The following is a 20,709-nucleotide window of genomic DNA, read 5'->3' on the forward strand; positions in this document are numbered from 1 at the left end:
CGCACACAAGGACAAAAAGATCCTTTTTGATTTCAAGGGTTTTTTATCTTGTCAATTTTTGCTTCTAACTTCACTCTCTGCCCCCAGTCTTGTTTTGCAGTATTACTGTTTGTCAGACCTTTGACCAACTGGCTATTTTCTGTCATTACAGCATAGGCAGTTGGGTTCATCTGGACCAAAGTGGGGAATTCCTTGTTGCTTTCCCATCTGTAGATGTGTCATATATCTTTTTGCATACTTCTCCACCCAAAATCCCAATGCAGTAAGAAATTTTGGTCAGTTTCTCATTCAGTTTCAAGTAGATGAGGGCAGCAGAGAATGATTTCACCAGTTATATCAAGCATTTAATATTTTTTAGTTATGAGTATTGGGCCATATGTATGGAGTTAAGTAAAAGTCTTTGAAATTCGGAATCTTAAAATGAGATTTATTCTAGTCAATAGACATAAATCAATTGCATATGTGTATTTCTTAGTATCATTGTCTTTGGAATCACTTTAAAAACTTGTGTTAAATGACTAGTTTTTTTTCTGTTAGCTTTGCAGTTCATCATGAACACTAACCATGTAAGAATGTGTTTGCAGCGTCACAATTTTTGTTAGCTCTGGGAAACTTGAGAGATCTGACCACTAGAAAAAACTTGAACATTGTTAAGTCAGAGGAGTGACTTTGTATTTTTGTTTTGGGATCCATTCATTGAATTCAGAGACATGAGATGCCATCTGAGGTTACTTGAAAGCTAGTAATTTCTGTCTCAGTACAGTATTAATTAAATGGCATAACAGTGGAGCTGCGTTTAATTGCTTTCTGTAAAATCTTACAAGTGTGATTGACTATAGAGCTTTCTGAAGTTCAGATTGTGATGCTTTATTTATTTTCATGGAATTGTTTTCTTTTACTTTGCCTTTCAAAGACCTTTTTAAAAGGTCTTAATATGAAAAGAGTGTTATGGTAGAAAGGTCTAGATTGGAGTAAGGAGGTTAGCGTTGGAACTGGTCTGCAGTTAAAACTGTTTGTACTTTGGCAAATCACTCTCCTTTCTGGGCCTCAGTTTTCTCATTGGTCAAAATAATGGTGTTTGTCAAATGATTTCTCAGGTCTCTTCCATTGTCTTTTGTAGACAGTTAATATTTAAGTTTCTGTGAAACTTATCTGTGCTATGCTATGTGTAGGGTGTCTCCTCCCCCCTTCCCCCCAACACACACAGAATGTGATGTAGAACAGAATTTTGTTTAATTGTAGGCTTAAAGACTCCTTCCAAGGATACTGGTTTACTAAAGAGATTAAACATTCCTATTTTTAGTATGGTTTCACCTTTTTACTCACATTTTTGTGGCACTTAAATGTTTATAAAACATATTCAACAGCTCTGAGGTAGGTAATATAGATATAGCTATTTTGAAGCTGGGGAAATTGAGGAATAGAGAGGTTCAGGTGACTTTCTGAGAGTTACCCAGCAGTAATTAATTGGAGCTGAAACTCATTCTTAGATCTTCTGATTTGAAGACCAGTGTTCTTTCTCCATTATAAGAATCTATATAAAAGAGTTCTTTGAAATGGAGAGAGCTTAGGACAGCATTTTAGTGAGGGTACAGGTTATTAAGAAAAAACTTAGTTGGATCTGTTGGTCTAGAACCATTTCTTCTCAAAATCTTTGGAAATGAAAAGAATCTTTTCTTTGCCATTTATAAAAGTTGTCCATGAGGTGCCCCAGTTCTCTTTGGTTGCTTTTTGTGTCCCTTGTGATTTGCTTGTTGTGGAATCTGAATTTCTCCAGAGGTGACTGCTTTTGAAAGCTCCAAACCAACTTAAAGGATTTAGGATGGTGGAGTTAGGGAGGAGTTAGGAGGAAGACCCAGGAGTTTTCCTTCGGTTTTCGTGTCTTCTATTCAGGAACCCCTGTCTCATCCTTGGCATAATTTCTTCCAGCTATTACTAATAAAAGGACATTTGAAACCCTTTCTTTCCTTTTCAAGACTACAGCATTCCATGACTCCATAGGCCATTTCCTAAGTCTTTTCTTCTATTCCTGACTTTCTCATAAGTTGGTTTCTCATTAGCTTGATTTCTCTCCTTCTGCCTTTTATCACAGACTTGAATGAAGTTTGCCATCCAGGGAAACAGTGAACAGAGATTACTAAAATTTTGTTAGTTTTTATACTAGCACATATTTTGGCTTAATATAAGGAAAGACTTCCCAACAAGCAGAGCTGTTCAAAAGTGAGATGGACTACTTGCACTGAAAATCTTTTGAGTGTTGATTAGATGGTCACTTGTTGAGAATGGTGATATTGTAGTTATATAGTAAGCTCCCAAGAGAAGAATGAGGTTGAATGGTGAGAATATACAAAGAGGTAGATTTTGGGTTAATAGGGTGAAGTATATTTCTTTATTGATTGAGTTTTCTGAAAATGGAACTTAATCTTTTGTGCTGGGGGTAGGTGGGATATAATAACATGGACATAAATAAGCACTACTAGAATGCAGAATTAGGCAAAGGAGAGATCAGTATAAGATAGGGCAATAGAAGGAGTTTTATAGATGAATTGTTGGCTTAGTTGGGGCTTGAAGTGATTGCAAAAATAAAATGCAAGAGTATTAAGCTAAAATCATAGATGATGATTTATTGACCCCCTTCAAATTATGGTATAGTTACAAGCCAGACGTTCAGAGAAGCTAGGGGGATACCTGTGGTTTGGGTTAGAATAGAGTTTATCCATTGTTGGATAGTGTAGATTACCAAAGGTTTATGGAGAAGTTGACTGAGTGAATCTGACTGGAGTGTGAACCCATCCCAGGGTTGGATGCAGTTCATCCAAGTCCAGGGATCTTGGAGACAAAATTTACCACATTATTCTGTCTTCTAGTATTTGCAACAGTTGATAAGGAAATAGTACAGACAGTATTTCCAAAAGGCCTTTTTGTGTATCTCTACTGGGTACCAACTATATAATATTGCTTGAAGTAAAAGTCTTGTAATAAGATAAGTCAGTAAGTAGCAATTGGTAAACATACACAGATACCTACACAAACATATACATCTGTATATGTGTATATATATGAGTTCTTTGTACATAGTAAGCACTTAAAAAGTGCTTTTTCATTCATTCATAGTAGAAAAATCTGATCATTTCTTTGCCTACCCTAAGCTAGTTAGTTCCACCTGATGCAGGAAACATTAACCCTCTGCTTATATGTAGAGCTCTCTCTTTGATACTGAGTAAGATGTAAGTTTAGGTGAAAGACAGTCCCTTTTCTCTTGGAATGTTATAGTTTAAAACATTAACTCTATACAGTTCAGTTTATTCCAAGTTGTTAAGGAGCCATGGAGAGCGTAGTATGAGTGAACAATCCATTTATGGAAAATACAGGCTACAGATGGCTAACTGCCATCCTTAATCAGGTTGTGTTTATGCTTTATTTCTTCTTATCCATAGCCTAGCTTTTTCTTCAGGAGGGCCAAATAATTAGCATGCATGAAAGGGACTGAGAGAAACTGACCAAGATTTCCTTCTTCTTTGGTTTGATTCTAGTGATTAATCTAACATCTAACCAATTAAAACATGGTTAGACATAATGGACTTCACTTTCAGTGCTCACATTGTTCATGAATGTGGTATGTGCCTTCATGCCCTATCCATCAGGTTGCTGAATAATATTTCTATACCCTTTTCACTACTCTTCCCCATCTTTTTTTTTTTTTTTGCTTTGCTTTTAGTATATTTCTCCAAAATAAAGTCCAGGGTGGAATTGTAGATGAATTAGTCATAATAATAACTCACACTTGTACTTTCCTCAAAAGTACTCATGTGAGTCAAGCAGTATAAATATTACTCTCATTTTATAGATGAAGAAACCGAAGCTCACAGAGGTTAAATGATTTGTCCAAGGACACGTAATTGGCAGTTTTGAGAACTTCCCATTCTGGGCATTGAATTAAAAAACCCTTGAACCCTTCACTGGTTATGTTAGAATCCGTTTATGGACTGAAGTAGCAAGGTTTATACATGCATGCTCTTTCCCTTAACCAGTAAGCATTTATACTCCTGACCAAGAAGCAGTTAAGATTTGGTGGACTGAATGCAGAATGCCGAATTGGACATCAGAAGTCATGGGTTCAATTCTACTTCAGCCACTCAGCTTCATGACTTTGGACAATATCAATTTTTCTCTCTCTAGGCTTTGGTATTTTTTTCCTATGATTGTATTTGGGTCCTTTTTTTCCTTCTCTAAAATAAGGGTTTTGAATTTAGCTGATCTCTAAGATGTCTCTTAGTGTTGAAATCTTAGCATTATGTTGTGATACAGATTTCTGTTCACTGGTCACTGGAGAAAGAATCAATAGATGATGGTTTTGGTAGAAAACCTTATTAATAAAACAGAATTCTAGAGCTTAGGGGAAATATTTGCCGTTTTATTTCTTACCACCTCATTTAATAAATGAAAGCGTCCCAGAGATGGGAAGTGGCTTTGCCTTGGTCATACTGCCATAAATTAGCAGGGTCAGGAGTAGAATTCAGTTGTTCTCATTTTTGCTTCATCATATTACTTCCTCAGTAATTCCTTGAAGTTGTTTTCTTTTAGAAGTCTGATTTTTCCATTTAGAAAATTGAGCCATCTATTTTCAAACTTGTTCAGTAATGCAAAATTGGAATCTTCAGACATGTTTCATTGGACAAAGCAATAGTAATTGCTTTTTCACAATCATATTAAAGAAGTTTTCTTCAAGAACACATACAAAGTTGAAGACTGTTTACTTCATGAACCAGGTAGTCAACAACCTAGGCACATGAAATTTTGCTATAGTGTTACATTGTGTAAACTAAATTAGAAGCTCACCAGTCTGCTAGTGAGACATTGATTTGGAGTCACAAGAGCTGAATTCAAATCACAGATGTGCTGCTTAATGTTGGACATAATTCACTTCTCTCTAAGACTCAGTTTTCATATTTGTGAAATGAGAGTTGAACTAAATGTTCTCTGTAGTTTCTTCCAATTTTGAATTCCTCTAATCTCAAGTTTGTGGCAGTCTTTTTAAAAAAAAAAACATATTGTCGCCTCTCAGTTTAATAGCGTCTTAGAGATGAAGGATCTCAGAGAACATGGAGTCCAGTTTCTTCATTTTATAGATGAGAAAGCTGAGGGCTAGAATGGTGAAGTGACTTGCCAAAATCATATGACAGGTGGAAGCATCAGAATTCTAATCCAGGTCTTCTGACTCTTAAATTTAATGTTAAACCCTTAAATGGGTGATCTTATAGAGACCTTTTAATATTGTCTGTGAAGAAATAGAGTAAGCAGTTTTTTTCACCATAAAATGAGATACTTGGACCAGTTTGATGTTTCTCAACCCAAATTATACTTTGAACTAGTAAAATATTGAAATTCTCTCCTGTGGATGGCTTTCCCTTCCCCCTTCAGCCTCAGTGTGATGGCCTTCATGGATCATTAGAAGTTACAGAAAAAGAATCAGGTTTTTTTAAAAAAAAATTTATAAAGCTTAGTTATATAAAGGAAGGACCTCTCAGGTAGCCATGGTATAATTTCAGTACAGTCCAACAAATATTTATTAAATAAGTACGTGTAGGTAGGCATTGGGAGTATAAGGAAAAAATTAACCGATAGGCATGAATTAAGTGCCAGGAACTGTGCTTAAGGGGATGGGAGGCAGTGCAAAATAATTGGACTCAAAAGACTTAGGTTTAAGTTCTGGCTTAGCAGCTGTGAGACCTTGGGCAAGTCACATTTCCTTTCTGGGCTTTATTTCCTCATCTATAAAGCAATTATCCATGTAATACATTTTTCCCCAGGCTATTATGAGAACCAAATGAATAGGTTTACATAAAGTACTTTGTAAACTGAAATGCTAGGTAGCTGCTGTTATTGTTAAAAGTTTTGTGGATTGGTAAAAAAATTTTCCACCGACTGACATTTGGGAAACACTGGACCAGATGATCACTTAAGTTCCCTTTCAACCCTAAAATTTTGTAAGTATAAGGTAGTTATTTGATACAGAAGGTATAAAGTATTTTGGAAGCCAGTAGCAAGGGAAAATAAGTAGGGAGAATTCATAAATATCCTGTTTTACTTTGCTGGAATTTGACTGTACAATGTTTGATTAAAAAGAACTTTTAAACAAACATTTCCATGGTATCCCTTTATTTAATTAAAAAATGAAACCAACTATGAAACCACAACCTCCCAAATATACTGAAAAATCTTGAGTAGATCATTTCCTGACCAGCAGAGCGTGAAGAAACATGGCATTCTGATGATGGTGTAAAAAGGAATATAGTCTTTTCTTCACTGCCTGTTCTTTTCTTCCTTTCTTTCTCTTTTTTCTTTTCTTTCTCTCTCTCTCTTTTTTTTTTGGTAGAATCTTGCACCAAATGTTGACTGTCTGCAACAAAATCATGTAAACATTCTCAAAGATGTTGAATGCTTATACTTTGGGGATTGAATGTGATATCTACATGAAAAATATTTCTTCTATTTTATTTATTTATTTTTTGGCATCCTGGTGCCAGAATTCCTTCCAGCAACAATAAAATTTTGTTAAAATTGGATGTTGACTGTCCAAAGCAGCTTGGTAACTTCCATTTGCTTCCTAACATCATACAGCTATGAAGTGAGAGATCCAGGAATCAAATCTGAGTCAGAATGTAGGCTCATAAGACCTGTATTTGAGTCCTGGCTCCTCCATTTCTTAGTTAACTTGTCTTTGGGCAAAACACACTACCTCTGTAGGCCTCAGATGATTCATAAAATAGAGTGAATAATTCTCCCACCAGCTGCCTTTCCAGGAGTATTTGGAAGAGGCATGCATATAAAAGTTTAAGATGCAGTTATCCTTTGGTTACTGAGTGAAGCGCGGTGCGCGCCGGGCCCCCCCGCCCCCTGTAATCCTAACTCCCTAACACCCCCACTCCCCCCTTAAAAAAAAGCCGTGTCCATTTGGTAAAATAATGGGTGCACACTTAGCTTGTTTAAAGTACTATTTTCACATAAGTTTATGATAATCATTATTATTAGTTGTAAATTGTATAGCTGGAATTAGGGGTAAGGAGTGGATGAGATGATTTTTGAGGTTCCTTCTATTCCTGACATACTAGACCTCTAAAGTACTCCATGATTTATTTTTGAATAAACCTTCAGAACGTTCAGGTTCAGTCCCCTTTGGTGGTTTAAACTACTTTGCAGTCAGTCAACTTTTGCCATTTCTAACTTTTCAGAAAATTCTAATTACTCATTTATAGTAGTTGTTTTATCTGCTGTATGAGCTTTTTTTGCAGATGCTTGCATGTATTGCCCACAGTTTTACTTTGAGATACTAATGCAATAAAGTTAGTACAAGTGCTCCCTAATAAATGGAGGCATTAAGGGATTTGGGTCTTAAAGCCCAAGAGCCAAATGTTAACCAATAAAGTTTTGCAGACAGTGGAATTTCCTATGCTAGGAAACCCACCAAGGATATCAACTCTCTTTGACATGTCCTCTTTTATGGATAAAGGGGTTGGAAGTGAGCCCTGCCTGGTATTGTGGGTTACATTGCAATGGATGATGGGAACACATGCAAATATCTGCTTTTGGGCTCACCAGGTCAGAAAATAAGCATGTAGCACTTCATCCTTTGGTGAACATAACTAGCTGATTGTCCCACAAAATGGCAAAACCACTGAGAGATTTGTTCTCTGTAGCGTGTTACAACTTAGCTTTTAGTTTTTGATTTTATTTTAATCTGTCAAGATGCACATTGAATTTGCACTCATAGTTTCCCCAGAACATTATAGGAAGTGGAGACATCATTGTTAAAATACACTACTCAAATCAGGGGTTTGTAACTTTTTTTAGAATGGTGGTCTAGTGAAGCCTATAGACCTCTTAGAATAATATTTTATGTGTATAAAATAAAATTAATAGGATCACAAAGGAAGCTACTTACATTGAAATATAATTACCAAAACGTTAAAAAAGCAAACAAACCTAGATTCATGGACCCTAAGTTAAGATAACACCTCCTGAGATCCTTCTGTCTCTCCATCCACCTTCTCCTTTCCTCTCTTAATCCTTCCTTCTCCTTTTTGCTCCCTGTTCTCTCCCCATCTCTACCTCCTTTTTCCTTTTCCTTTTTTTCTTCCCATTCTTCTTTGTTTCTATCTTAGTGGGAAAAGTCTGAACACGTCAGTGAGCTGCACAAAAAATGTAGCTCCCAAAAGATGAAAATAAATAATGATTATTCTGATTTAGGTCAGATAATGAGTTGGGAATTGGCCTTATAGGGTTTATTTTGTGTTTCCAGAGTCCTCAGATTAAAAAAAAAATCACAGTAAATTTGGCATATGTGTGGGAAATTTGTTTATTTACCATTTGGCTAGCATATACTAAGTTCTTACTATGTATAAGATCCCATACTAGACTCTGAGAGAGATAAATAGATGAATATGACTTTAATCTTGCCCACAAGTGGCTTATACTTTAGTAATATGGAGAAAGTATACTTCAGTATTATGTATCTTAGCTTTAACTTCACATTCTGTGTCAGCTGTATATTTCCTTCCTTTCTCCACTTACCAGATTGTAGCTATTAGAGACGGTGTGTTATAGTAGAAACAGCACTGGATCTGTTGCTGAAAGATCCTAATTTGAATCTTATCTGACATTTATTAGTTTCATGATCCTGGTTAAGTTAACAAATCTTTATGCCTCATTGTAAAAATATATTGTATAATATTGTAAAATAGCGATAATAGTTGCATCAGTCACCTCATAAAATTATAGCAAGGGAAGTGCTAAAATTCTCTATTTGGCATATTAATATCGTTAATAATTATTTACATTTTAGACATTTCTGTTCCAATATGGGTTTAGCCTCCAAATTTTAAAGCAAGATAAATATTTGTTAATCATGTAATTTTAAATGGAAATTAAAAATTAAATGCACAAAAAATTTGAAACCTTTAAAAACCACCATGATTTAAAATAATTTTTGTTTGGAGAAGCTGAGGCACACATCCCTTAGGTGACTTCAGGGATTAATCTTGGGTTCAGTGGGCCACAGTTTTGGTTAATAAGTAATTTCACATAATTATGGAGAATTTAGCCAATCTTTTTTAAGGTAAACTTTGATTAAATATGAGTCAACCAGGGACCAAAACCCCTTTTAGAAAGAAAAATTACTATTGCTCAGTAGTTGCTACCTAAATGTTGTCTCTGAATAAAAAGGAAAAAGTGCTACATCCCTATTTTGTGCCCTGCAACAATGTGTTATTGTTATACATTTTTAATAAGATCCCAGACTGTATGTAGCAATGGTCATTGATCTGTATACTGAGTGAATGCCTTTCTGCTATATCTTATACATGTGCACATTACTACTTTTTAATGGCTGTTGAATTAAAAACTCTGTGCACTTCTTAAAACACCATTAAACCTTCTGGGAGTCTTATTAGCTCACTGAGATGCTGCTGCAATCTTTTGTTTTGTTTTTCTTTTTGGTAATGTGACAGAAACCCCTTGGTCAAATTGTATCTGTCTCTTTTTATCCCATTTTACCAGTAGAAAATGTTTCGATGAAAGACCCTCCGGACTTATTGGACAGGCAGAAATGCCTGAACGCCTTGGCGTCTCTCCGACATGCCAAATGGTTTCAGGTTGGCTATTTGTTCTTACCTCATTGTTATTGTAGCCTTATGAGGGTTAGATTGTCAATACTGACTGAAACAGCTTAAGTTGGCAACATAGTTTATCAGAAATCCACACCACCCTGAGAGTCAGAAGGATTTGGTTCCAAAGACCTTGGACAAGTCACTTACTTTCTTGAGTGTTAATTTTTCCTTCTGTAAACTGAGAGTGTGAGGTAGGTGTCTTCTACGGCCCCCATAGAGCTTGAACTTTTTTATAGTCTTTGATTCTGTACTTCTCAAACAGTCTATGTTCTACGGTTCCTTCCCATTTGAACACTCTTGTTCCAAAGCCTCTTCTAGATCTAATGTCCTATGAATCAGTACTTGTTTGATGTCTAGTTCTTTGAAATTCAAGTGATGGGGGGAAAAAAAGAACCAAAATGAAACAGTCTGGGGAATGTGAAAAAATTATAGATGGATAGATAATTAATGGGTATGTGGTTATCATGAGGCTACAAAAGCAATTTTAACATTAAGCTTCCTTCTTTTACTTTTGAGCCTGCCTTTCTAAACACAGATCTTGCTTTTTTTTTGTTTGTTTGCATGAATCTGATTTATTAACTGGCTAATGTAGTAATCATTTATAAAGGACCTATCCAAGGCCAATGTGCATAAAATGAAGAATGGATTTCAGTAGGTGTATTGGAACCCTTTTGTTTGTTTTAGGCAAGGGCAAATGGACTAAAATCATGTGTAATTGTCCTCCGCATTCTGCGTGATTTGTGCAACAGAGTACCCACATGGGCTCCATTAAAAGGATGGGTAAGTACTTAAAAAATGGCTAATGGGTAAACTGTCAAATGCCTAGGCTGCTGTTTTGGGGAAGCCTTCAGAAAATCTGTGTTCCTGCTGAATTTTAATACTCCTGATTTTGTCTTAGGAAATAGTTGAGAAATGCATTATTAGATAGATGCTCCCTTTTCATATATGAGACCATTTGAAGTCTTTTTATTTGCACCTGGCACTTTTCATCTTGTCCATATGCATGTTATGGCTTTATCTCCCAGTATTAGAGCTGTGTACATCCCTGGTTTTTTTCTCACCATTCACTCAGAAATGATTTTTTAAGTGCCTGTTATGTATATAGTGTTCTGTGCTAGACAGCAAGAGAGATATAAAGATAATTAAAACAAGATTCCAACTCTTGTTATTTAATATAGGTGTGACCTTGTTCAAATAATTTCCCTTCTTTGAACCTCAGTTTCTTCATCTGTAAAATTAAGAGTATTGGACCTGGTGATCTTCAGGTTCCCCTCCAGATCTAATTTTCCAGTCTTGGGGTTTGTAATCTTAACAGGTGTAATCAACCAATACATGATTCTGTTGATCTGAATATAGGGCTTACCTCTAAAATTAAATCCCTTTGAAAGGAAGAGCTTTTATATATTCATAGGTAATATACCAAAAAGACAATTGTACAACATTGCCATATTAAGTAACACTGAAAGGTGTTTGTTGTTTTTTAAGCTATAAGAGCATGTGTTCTTATTTATCATCACTGTTCATTGCTTTGAGATTATAAGCTCCACTTAAATTTTATACCCTAAACTGGGGAATATTCGACCTATATTCTGAGTAACACAGTATTTTTTAATGCAAAATAGATCCATCCTGTCATTATCTTTGGAAGACTATTTTGCAGTCATCTTTTGTTGAACGAGTGTCTTGGGAAAATATTTCCAAAAGCCATTTTTAAAAAAATCTGCTACCGTTATAATGGATTGCCCTTATAAATGCCATTAAGCTTTGGCCTTTTAAAATTATTTTTATTCTTTGTAGTTGAGAATGGTTGACTCTGATTTCTTAAAAGGATATAGTCTTTTTTTCTATTGAATTTTGAAACTATAGTAGGTACCCTTGAATTTATACTAGTGAATACGTGTGTGTATGAATATATGTATATGTGTGTGTGTGTATTTTTATATTCATATGTAGTGAATTTATATCTTGTACATAATGTTTACTGCAAACATTATTTGATGTGGAAATTCCCATGGTGGACTTCTTCTCCTTTATTATAGATTCATTAGAATAAAAGGTCATCTCTAGCAACAGCATCAACATAATACTAAGCAAAAATTGAAAAGAGAACCCGCAAATTAATCAAGAAAATGTTATTTTTTATGACCTGATTAAGTTGTCCACAATCATTATGAGTATCTAATAATACTAAGAATGGGTACATGATAATGCCCTTTTACCTATTTTAAGTGCTTGGCATAGGCCACTCTGGATAATTTTCGTTTGTGTTGTTTGTGATGCTGTTTGCTGTTTGAATGCTTTGTCCAGCTAGCTATGTGACCTTTGGCAAGTCAGTTCACCTTTCTTGACTTCAGATTCCTCATGTGTAAAATGAGGGTATTGAACTATATGGTCTCTTAAGGTCCTGTCTAGATTAATATTCTGTGTTACATGGTTGTGCATTCTGATTTTCTAAGGTCTTGTCCAACTTTAACATTCTAGATTCTAACATTCTATGACTAAGGTACCTTCTAGTTTTAACAGTCTTTGTTTTAACATCCTATGTTAAAAATTGTCCTTGCCCTCTGTTGTTCTATGAGTTTGTGAATGTTAGAACACAACACATAGAATGTTAGAACTAGAAGTGACCTTATAGATCATCTAGTCTAACCCCCTTATTTTATAGATGAGGAAACTGAAACCCGGAGAGGAGAAGTGACATGTCCAAATCCTCATAGTGAGTTATTAGCTCACATTTTAACTGGATTCCTTTTAACACTTGATGCATGTACTAATTTGTAATTTAATATTTTTTAGCCACTAGAGCTTATATGTGAAAAGTCTATAGGTACCTGTAATAGACCTTTGGGCGCTGGGGAGGCTTTGAGACGAGTAATGGAGTGTTTGGCATCTGGAATACTTCTTCCTGGTAAGGGTTTCAAACTCTGGGAGCAAAAACAAGTAAAATCTCATCTGTCTATTTTTAAAATGTCTGCTTAATGTGTGCTCTGCACAGTACAGTAGTGTGGGGGAGGCATTCCATTTGGAATTCTTAGTGAGAATAGTGAGGGAATTCGAAAAGCTACATTGGAAAAGCCCATGTTTAGTCATTATAATCTGAGTTTTCTGTTTACTAACAAAAAGTACTAATAATGCAGGATGCCAATTGTGGTAATGCTTTACTTACATCTCTGTGATTGGAAAATAAAGCCTTTTGTGTTTGTTTCATAGAGATTGTTTAAAAAGAAATCATGAAATATGTATATTTGGGCAGGTAAATCATACTCTTAGTGTTGTATTATGGTTCCTTTAAGGATTTGGAGTTTGTACGGAAAGTGTAAATCACGTTTTCTTTATATATATATGATTCCTTTATAGATGTTTGGGATGGGGGGGTGTTAAATAAATTTTTTGTTATTTTTTTCTTTTAGAAAGTTGAAGTGATTGATCTTAGGCTTTTTGCCATAAACTTTCTCTGAGATCTTAGGCAAATAATTTTCCCTATGGGCCTCATTTTCCTCCCCAGTAACATGAGAAGATTTGACTGGCGCTAAGGTCCTTGTCAGTTTAGAATCTTATAAACATGTACTTTTCAAAATAAGATGTAATTTTGGCCTTTTCTAAACTAATTGCATCTATTAAAGCTCATGGTACTAACAGGCAGAGAAGTTAAATGTGAAAACATGCAGTCCCGCCCCTGACTCTTAAGAGCTGACTTGAATCTAATTCCAACAGACTTGAACCTCATTCTAAAATTGTACCTGGGGTTTTTCTTTCTTATAGGGGGGCCAGGTCTCCATGATCCCTGTGAGAGGGATCCGACTGATGCATTGAGTTACATGACAGTTCAACAAAAAGAAGACATTACACACAGTGCCCAGGTAAAACCCATTAATCTCAAGGACCTGGATTTAGCTGACATTTTGTGACTAAAAGTAGAATCAATCTTTTGGGAATGACTCTTTTGGAAGGATTCGAGTAGATAGAGAGTTCTAAAAAATTTCTGCCCACGTATAAGAAGGAGGAAGTATTGGTGTACAATAGCAGTTCACATGATAAGATGAGATTTCAGTGGATCACAACATCAGCAAAAGTGAAATAATATGACATGGCAACCAAAGAGCTAATGTGCTCTAATAAGCTGTGTAATGAATGATGTCCAGAGTGCTTTACTGTTCAGGGTCAGGTAGGTGTAATGTTACTATTTATCTCTACATTAATCAAACAGCGTTTGGAATGTTGTCTCCAGTTCTGGAAGCCAAACTATAGGAGAAGCATTGATAATCTAGAGAGCATCTAGAAAGACAAGGTCTCCAGGTTGGTGGGATTGGAAAACATGTTGTACAAAGAGCCTTACTGAGGAAATGGAGGGGTGACAGTTTGTGAAGACATTGGTCTTCAATTGTTGATAAGGCTGTCATGTGGAAGTGGAATTAAACTTTTTCTACTTGGCCTCAGAAGGCAGAACTGGGAGCAATGAATGAATGTTTCAGTAAGAGACGGGAATAACTAACAGGGCTATCTGAAAGTGTACTGGGTTCACGTGTGAAAGCACTCAGTTCCCTGTCACTGGAGGTGTTCAAGCAGAGGTTAGCTTGTCTGGGAGGTTGTAATGGAGATTTCTGTTGAGGTTAAGAGGTAAACTGTGGTTGATGAAGTCCTAGACTATGATTCTGTGATGCAGTTTTGACAGTGAATATTATTCTCTACTCTGTTAGGCTTAGATTTTAGGCTTCATGATAAGATATCTTTCCTAGTGATCCTATACCTTTCTTACTGGTGGTTCAGGACTTTTCTTTTTTGGGGGGTGGGGTGGGTGCATGTTACTGAATGTGAATACATGAAATTTTTTTTCTTCAGCATGCACTCAGACTATCAGCTTTTGGTCAGATTTATAAAGTGCTGGAGATGGATCCTCTCCCATCTAATAAACCTTTCCAGAAATATTCCTGGTCTGTTACTGACAAAGAAGGTGCGTAATAATTACTTGTTGGGGGGAAGAAGGGATGTGGAATGAATTTTCGACACTTGGGCCGGAGGGATCTTGCAGAACTAACATTCTCTATTCTAAATTCTGTTGAGCTCTTAATATTTTATTTTCTAAGAGATAAGGATAATAGAAACAGTGCTGAATTTTGAATACCAACTTTGACGTTTATAACCTTATGTGACCTTGGATATTGTAAATGTGACCGGTTAACCTTTCTGGGACTTGGTTTCTTCTATTAAAATCAGGGGAATTGAGTAGATAATCTTATAAGATTCTTTCAAGCTTTAAATCTATCTTCGATCTTTTCTGCCCATGAAATTTAACTGCTTATCTAAGGCACTTGGAAAAAAATGAAAAGACTTTCCTTTCTTTGAATCCCTACCCATGGCCTCGTCTTGACTCTGTGTGTGTGTGTGTGTGTGTGTGTGTGTGTGTGTGTGTGTGTGTGTGTGTTGAGAATTGGGGTTAAGTGACATGCCCAGAGTCACACAGCTAGTAAGTGTCAAGTATTGGGTTTGAGGCTGGATTTGAACTCAGGTCCTCCTTAGTCCAGGGCCGGTGCTCTATCCACTGCACCGCCTAGCTTGCTGGCTGCCGCCGCGCGCACGCCCCCCCCCCCCGGGCATTCTTAAAAAGGAAGCTTGGTGTTAGGGGAAGAGAATTTAATTATAGGTCAGGAGACCTGAGTTCACATCATGACTTAAGAAAGTCACTACACCTCTCTGGGCCTTTTGTCTTCATGTACAAACTGAGGTAGTTGGATTACATGATCTCTAAGGTACATTCTGTTTCTAACAGAAATGAATTTCTAAGATAGAGAACTATTTTCCATGATACCTAGCACAGGGATTTGTCACAGTATGCCTTAAATAAATAATTTCCAGAATGAATTAGTAATTTTACACTTGGTTTTACATGGTATACTTAACCAGTTTTCCAGAAATATGGAAAGACATATTCTTAAGAATGAAAAACCTTCCTGTATTTCCTTGACTGTGGAAGAGATGATGGGTACATACTTACCCAGTTTTCCTAAAGTGAGTTTACTTGCCTTGGACAAACTTTGGGTCACTGGCATTTAGTTTGCCAGCACTATGAATTCATCTAAGGAGAGTAGTATTTGTCAAATCTTCCTTAATCAGTGCCTCTGATATGTCAGGTTCCAGATTGAGTCTGTATCATTTGGTGGTGGAATTTGGTGGTGGAATCTCATGGGTCCAAAACATACTGTTATTGAGTTAATTTTAACAAACATTCAGTTGAATTAAATTAGCCATTATGTGTTTTAATTTCAGTTTTCTAATCAGGAAAATGGTAGGGCTGGATTAGATAATTAATCTCTAAGGTCACTTCTAGCTATAACTTATAAGACCCTCTCCAACTCTAATATATTAATATTCTATGTTCTAAGGCCATTTAAGTCCAACTCTGATGATGTAATAAAACAGTAATAAAAAAAAAACCTCTTGGTTTTAATGCTTTAAGATTTACAAAGCACTTTCCTTACAACCATCCTGGGGAGGAATCTGTTGTAAGTGGTCTCCTGATTTTATAATTGAGGAAAGAGTACATTGGAGGACTTAAGTAAGTTACCTAGGATCACAATGATAGCATCAAAGCTGAGACTTAAACCCAGTGCTCTTTTAATATACCATATGTTCTTTCTGTGGGGTTAAAAAAAAAATCTCCCCATGGCGCACCCCACCCACCACCCCCCACGGAAGATTCTCAGTAGAAGGATGTTTGGTAAACTCATTAGTGGAGTCTTTCTTAATTCTCTTTTTTAAATATATGGCCTAAATAAGTTTGATGTGAACATTATATCCTGGGGACAGGAAACGGATATGTGAGTAATAATTGCTCAATTTTTGTAGCCCTTTATTGTATAAAAAGCATATTCCTGCAATTTATAATGGTATGAATTATAACTTCATTTTACTGTAGCTTACTTTAAAGTACATTATTACGATTGAGTTTTCCAGTGAATCTAAGGGTTAGACAAAGTACTTAGAATATGAAACCAAATCCTCCACTTTCTTGATAAGCCAAACATTTATAACATCCACTCTGTGGTAGGCACTGTGCTGAGTCCTGGGCGATACAGATACAAAACTTAGATAGTCAGTACCCTCAAGGAGCTTAAATTATACTAGAGGATGCTGCATGAGATGAAGAAACAGGCTTGGAGAGGCTAATGACTGGAACCCAGATATTCTTAACTTCTACTTGTGCTTATTCAACTACATTATGTTGCTACTATCTTATTGAATAAAAACCAAACCTGTATTTTTAAAGAGAATCACTTCCATATTTTAAAAATAATTTTATTTAAAATGTCTTGTGGCCCATTCTTGAAAAAAGGCAGCATAAGTATAGGACAGCGGTGGGAACCTGTGGCCTTCTAGATCCTTGGGTGCAGCCTTTTGACTGAGTCCAAGTTTTACAGAATAAATCCTTTTATTAAGGGGATTTGTTCTGTGAAGTTTGGGTTTAGTCAAAGGAGCTACACTTGAGGACCTAGAAGGCCATATATGACCTCGAAGCTACAAATTCCCCACCCCTGGTATGGGGGATAATATTTGGGCAAAACACTTCCTTTCTATAGGCCTTTTTTTCTTCCTCTGTAAAATGAAGTAGTAAAGTCTCCTTTGTCCTCGGAAGCTTATGGTTTCCTTGGATGATTTGTTCACAACAGAGAAAGTTGTGCCCATTGGCACATTATTTACATAGTTGAGCAGCAAGCTTATTTAGTTTTAAGACAACCTGTGAATTCTAGACAGGCTGGAGGAAGCAACTTTTGATACATTTTAATGAACTGGAATGTGATTGGAACAGACCTTGTTTCCTCTTTTCTCCAAGTCTTCAGTCTCCAAGCCTAGAACGCTCACCCTTTTATGTATTGTATTTGATTTGCATTACAAAGCATATATTACTTTCTCTTGGAATGAGCATCAGAATTGTTCTGAGTGGGAAGTATTGACTAATAGAGTAGCTGAAGTCAGTGTTTCCTCCAAGAGACAGTAAATCTTAGTGATTACAGAATATGGAGTTAATCTCTCTATTCTTGCAACCTTTTGTGAAATACATCTGCAGATCTTTCTATTGTTGTATCAGTATATTGAGCACTGAAGAATAGTGTACAGAGGCAAGAGCCCTGGGCTGGAAGCCAGCACACCAAGATTCTCATCCTGACTTTTTACTGTCTGAACTTTGGCAAATCACTTAACCTCTTTGGCCTTGATTTTTTTTTTTCTTTTCAACATGATTACGTTGCATTGCATAGTCTCTAAGGCCCCCTTACAACCTACCTAGCTGAGATGGTTCTGTAAGTCTTTCCCTTCTATACTCCTCACCTCCTTGGCACTCCATTAAACAAAAAGATTTGAATTAGAATTGTTAAGCTTCTGAATCATGAAACTTGTTGAAGTTATCTTTGAACTTGTATCGTAAGTGATATAGAGCACTTGAGCAATCAGAAGACATGCATTAAAATCTTGGTTTTGTTAGTTATTCTGTGGTCCAAATCTAAAATGAGGCTCCCACCCCCTTCTAAACACAATATAAATGTATAAAATGCCAATTGTAGGGTGATATGGATATTGCTTAAATTGACATTAGTTTATTAAATCTGAAGGTTTTATAAAATTCACATGTGTATATAACTTGAAGGTCTTATAAAGGAGATTTGGGGAATAGGTTATAGTAATGGTTGTAATGTGTGAACTTCTCTTAGGTAAGATCACTTCACTTCTCTGGCTTCAGTTCTTTTATCTTTAAGATAAAAGTGTAGACTACATGATCTCTAAGATCTCTTTCAGCATTATGTCCTGTGTCCGTTCTTCATTACTCTGAAATTCATGGCTCTTGCCTGTAAAATGGGGATATTAATACTTGAACTGTCTACTGCTAAAGGGTTGTCAGGAGTAATAGTTTATGTTAAGTGCTACATAAATGTAAGCTGCTCTTTTTCCTATAAAAATAAAGTTTTTGACCTAATCTGATCCAGGGCAACAGTTTTCCTCCTGTTACCCAACAGATTTTATTGAGTACCTACTATATGTTCAACTTTGTGCTAGGCATTAAAAGGAGACATGACTTCTGCTTTTCAAAGAGCTTCCATTTGCTTTGGAGAAACATAATATAGTTCTGATTGAATAGAATGACATATGACTGATAAAAAATAAGTACCCAAAATATGTAATATTGAGAGTAAGAGCTATAAAAAAAAAATAGCTAGGGAGGATTCCCTGGAGCAAGTGGTCCATGAAATAAGTATTGAAAGGGAAATTTTGGGGGCGGCTAAGTGGCACAGTGGATAGAGCACCAGCCCTGGATTCAGGAGGACCCGAGTTTAAATCTGGCCTCAGACACACAACACTTAACTAGCTGTGTGACCCTGGGCAAGTCACTTAACCCCATTGCCTAGGCGCGCCCCCCTCCCCCCCGGAAATTTTTTTGTTAAGCAGAGACAAGGGAAGAAGAAGGAATACAGTGGATGGTGAACAGTTTCATTATTTAAGAGCACAGACCCAGTTCATAGACTTTCTTAGAACTTGGATGGACAATACAGATGAGGACACTAAGAGAAATAGTTATTTCCCAAAGATGAAGGTAGTGGCAAGACATTTGCCTGTTTGTGCTACACTTCAATATGTGTAATTACAGTTTTATTTTTAAATCACATGGCACAAATGTGAGCAGATGAATAATATTTCCCATAAGAAATTTTGTCAGGCTAAGAGGTTGTAAAGTTGCTCTTTTAGAATATCAGTCTTATTTGAAAGAGAAGAGAGAGAAGCAGCTAGATGTAGTGAAAAGTATATTGGAATTGGGCATTAGCAAAGATGATTTGAGTTTTGACTTCAGCACTTGGTACCTTTTTGAATTTGACTAAGTCTTTTCACCTAAGCCTCATTTTTTTTTTATCTGTAAAATGAGGATAACAGTACCTTTCACTACCATTTTCATCGGATTGTTGGATGACGGTGTTTTGTGTATTATTTAGGGTGACAGCAATGTGATGATGATTTTGCAGTTATTCCATTTTTGACTAATAAATCCCTTACACTATTTTCTCAGGTGCTGGTTCCTCAGCTCTGAAGAGACCTTTTGAAGATGGATTAGATGATAAAGATCCCAATAAAAAGATGAAGCGAAACTTAAGGAAGAGTATGTATAAATTGTATTCCCGATCTTTCTTCAGTTAAAATAGATGTGATTTGGGAAAGATTCCTAGTATCAAATAGAACAGATTCAAAGATCAATGTTGGAATTTTGAGAATATTGAAGGGAAAATTTTGTGTTTTGGCTAAGAGGTGAATGATACTAATGTTTAATATAGTGACTGTCTCTTGAGTGTCTGATTTAATTTCTGAAGTTCATTGTACTGTTCAGTATTTTTCAAGGTTAGGTTGATATTTTTAAAAGTAGAAAATATTATTCAGATTAACTCTTCTTCTAAAATCATCAGCCCATGATTTCATCATGCTGTGAAGGTGAATCTTCACAAAAATTATGCCTATGATTCGGCATCTCCTAATATGATGAACAGGCTTTGAGTCCAGCCTGTAGACCAATGGTTTGCCTTATAAGGATCAGCTTAGAAAAGCATAGAGGCTTTTCACAAGAAAGTTGACCACTGGGTGAAAAAAAATTTTTTTGAACCACAGCTTTTCATGAAGACTATTCAATAATTTGCGGTTTATGTCAATGGAAGGAATAACCCACTACAGTATAATGACAGTTCTTAAAGTGTTGAATTAAGTGAGGATAGTGAGAAAGCCTTTTCTGTCAAAGCCCTGCTCTGGTGCTTCATTTGTGGTATGGAGATGACTCAGAGTTCTAGATAGGCTGTTTTAGCCAGCTGCATGCTTTGGCGAGTCCTATAGAAGGGGTTATCTGAACTGGCTGAGGCCAGCCTTGCTAAGGGCAGGAAGGCTTTTCACCTTTGAGCATTATTTGGGTATCACCTCATGATTGTTGTTTTGGTTTTTTTTCAAGTCACAGCTGCTGATGGAGCTGTTGACTTAGTTGTGGAGGGACTGTGATGTCTAATAACGGAATAGTGCCAGTGTA

The 20,709-nt window shown here is 36.2% G+C and overlaps 1 protein-coding gene across 2 annotated transcripts in view; it reads left to right on the forward strand.

Annotated features, from left to right (window-relative positions):
• The window catches only part of STRBP (spermatid perinuclear RNA binding protein), a 142,039-nt gene that overhangs the window by 102,471 nt on the left and 18,859 nt on the right, over positions 1–20,709 (forward strand). The window contains exons 6-11 of one of the 2 annotated variants that reach the window (XM_020967545.2): positions 9,559–9,650; positions 10,350–10,445; positions 12,462–12,573; positions 13,428–13,525; positions 14,505–14,616; positions 19,714–19,803. In XM_020967545.2, coding sequence (XP_020823204.1) covers positions 9,559–9,650; positions 10,350–10,445; positions 12,462–12,573; positions 13,428–13,525; positions 14,505–14,616; positions 19,714–19,803 — 600 coding nt within the window. Of the gene's footprint in view, positions 1–9,555; positions 9,651–10,349; positions 10,446–12,461; positions 12,574–13,427; positions 13,526–14,504; positions 14,617–19,713; positions 19,804–20,709 lie in introns of both variants that reach the window. The other variant, XM_020967544.2, reaches the window with a different exon arrangement.

This window comes from Phascolarctos cinereus, unplaced genomic scaffold, assembly GCF_003287225.1.
Source record: "Phascolarctos cinereus isolate Bilbo 61053 unplaced genomic scaffold, phaCin_HiC Scaffold_2;HRSCAF=192, whole genome shotgun sequence".
Classification (NCBI taxonomy): Eukaryota; Metazoa; Chordata; class Mammalia; order Diprotodontia; family Phascolarctidae; genus Phascolarctos; species Phascolarctos cinereus.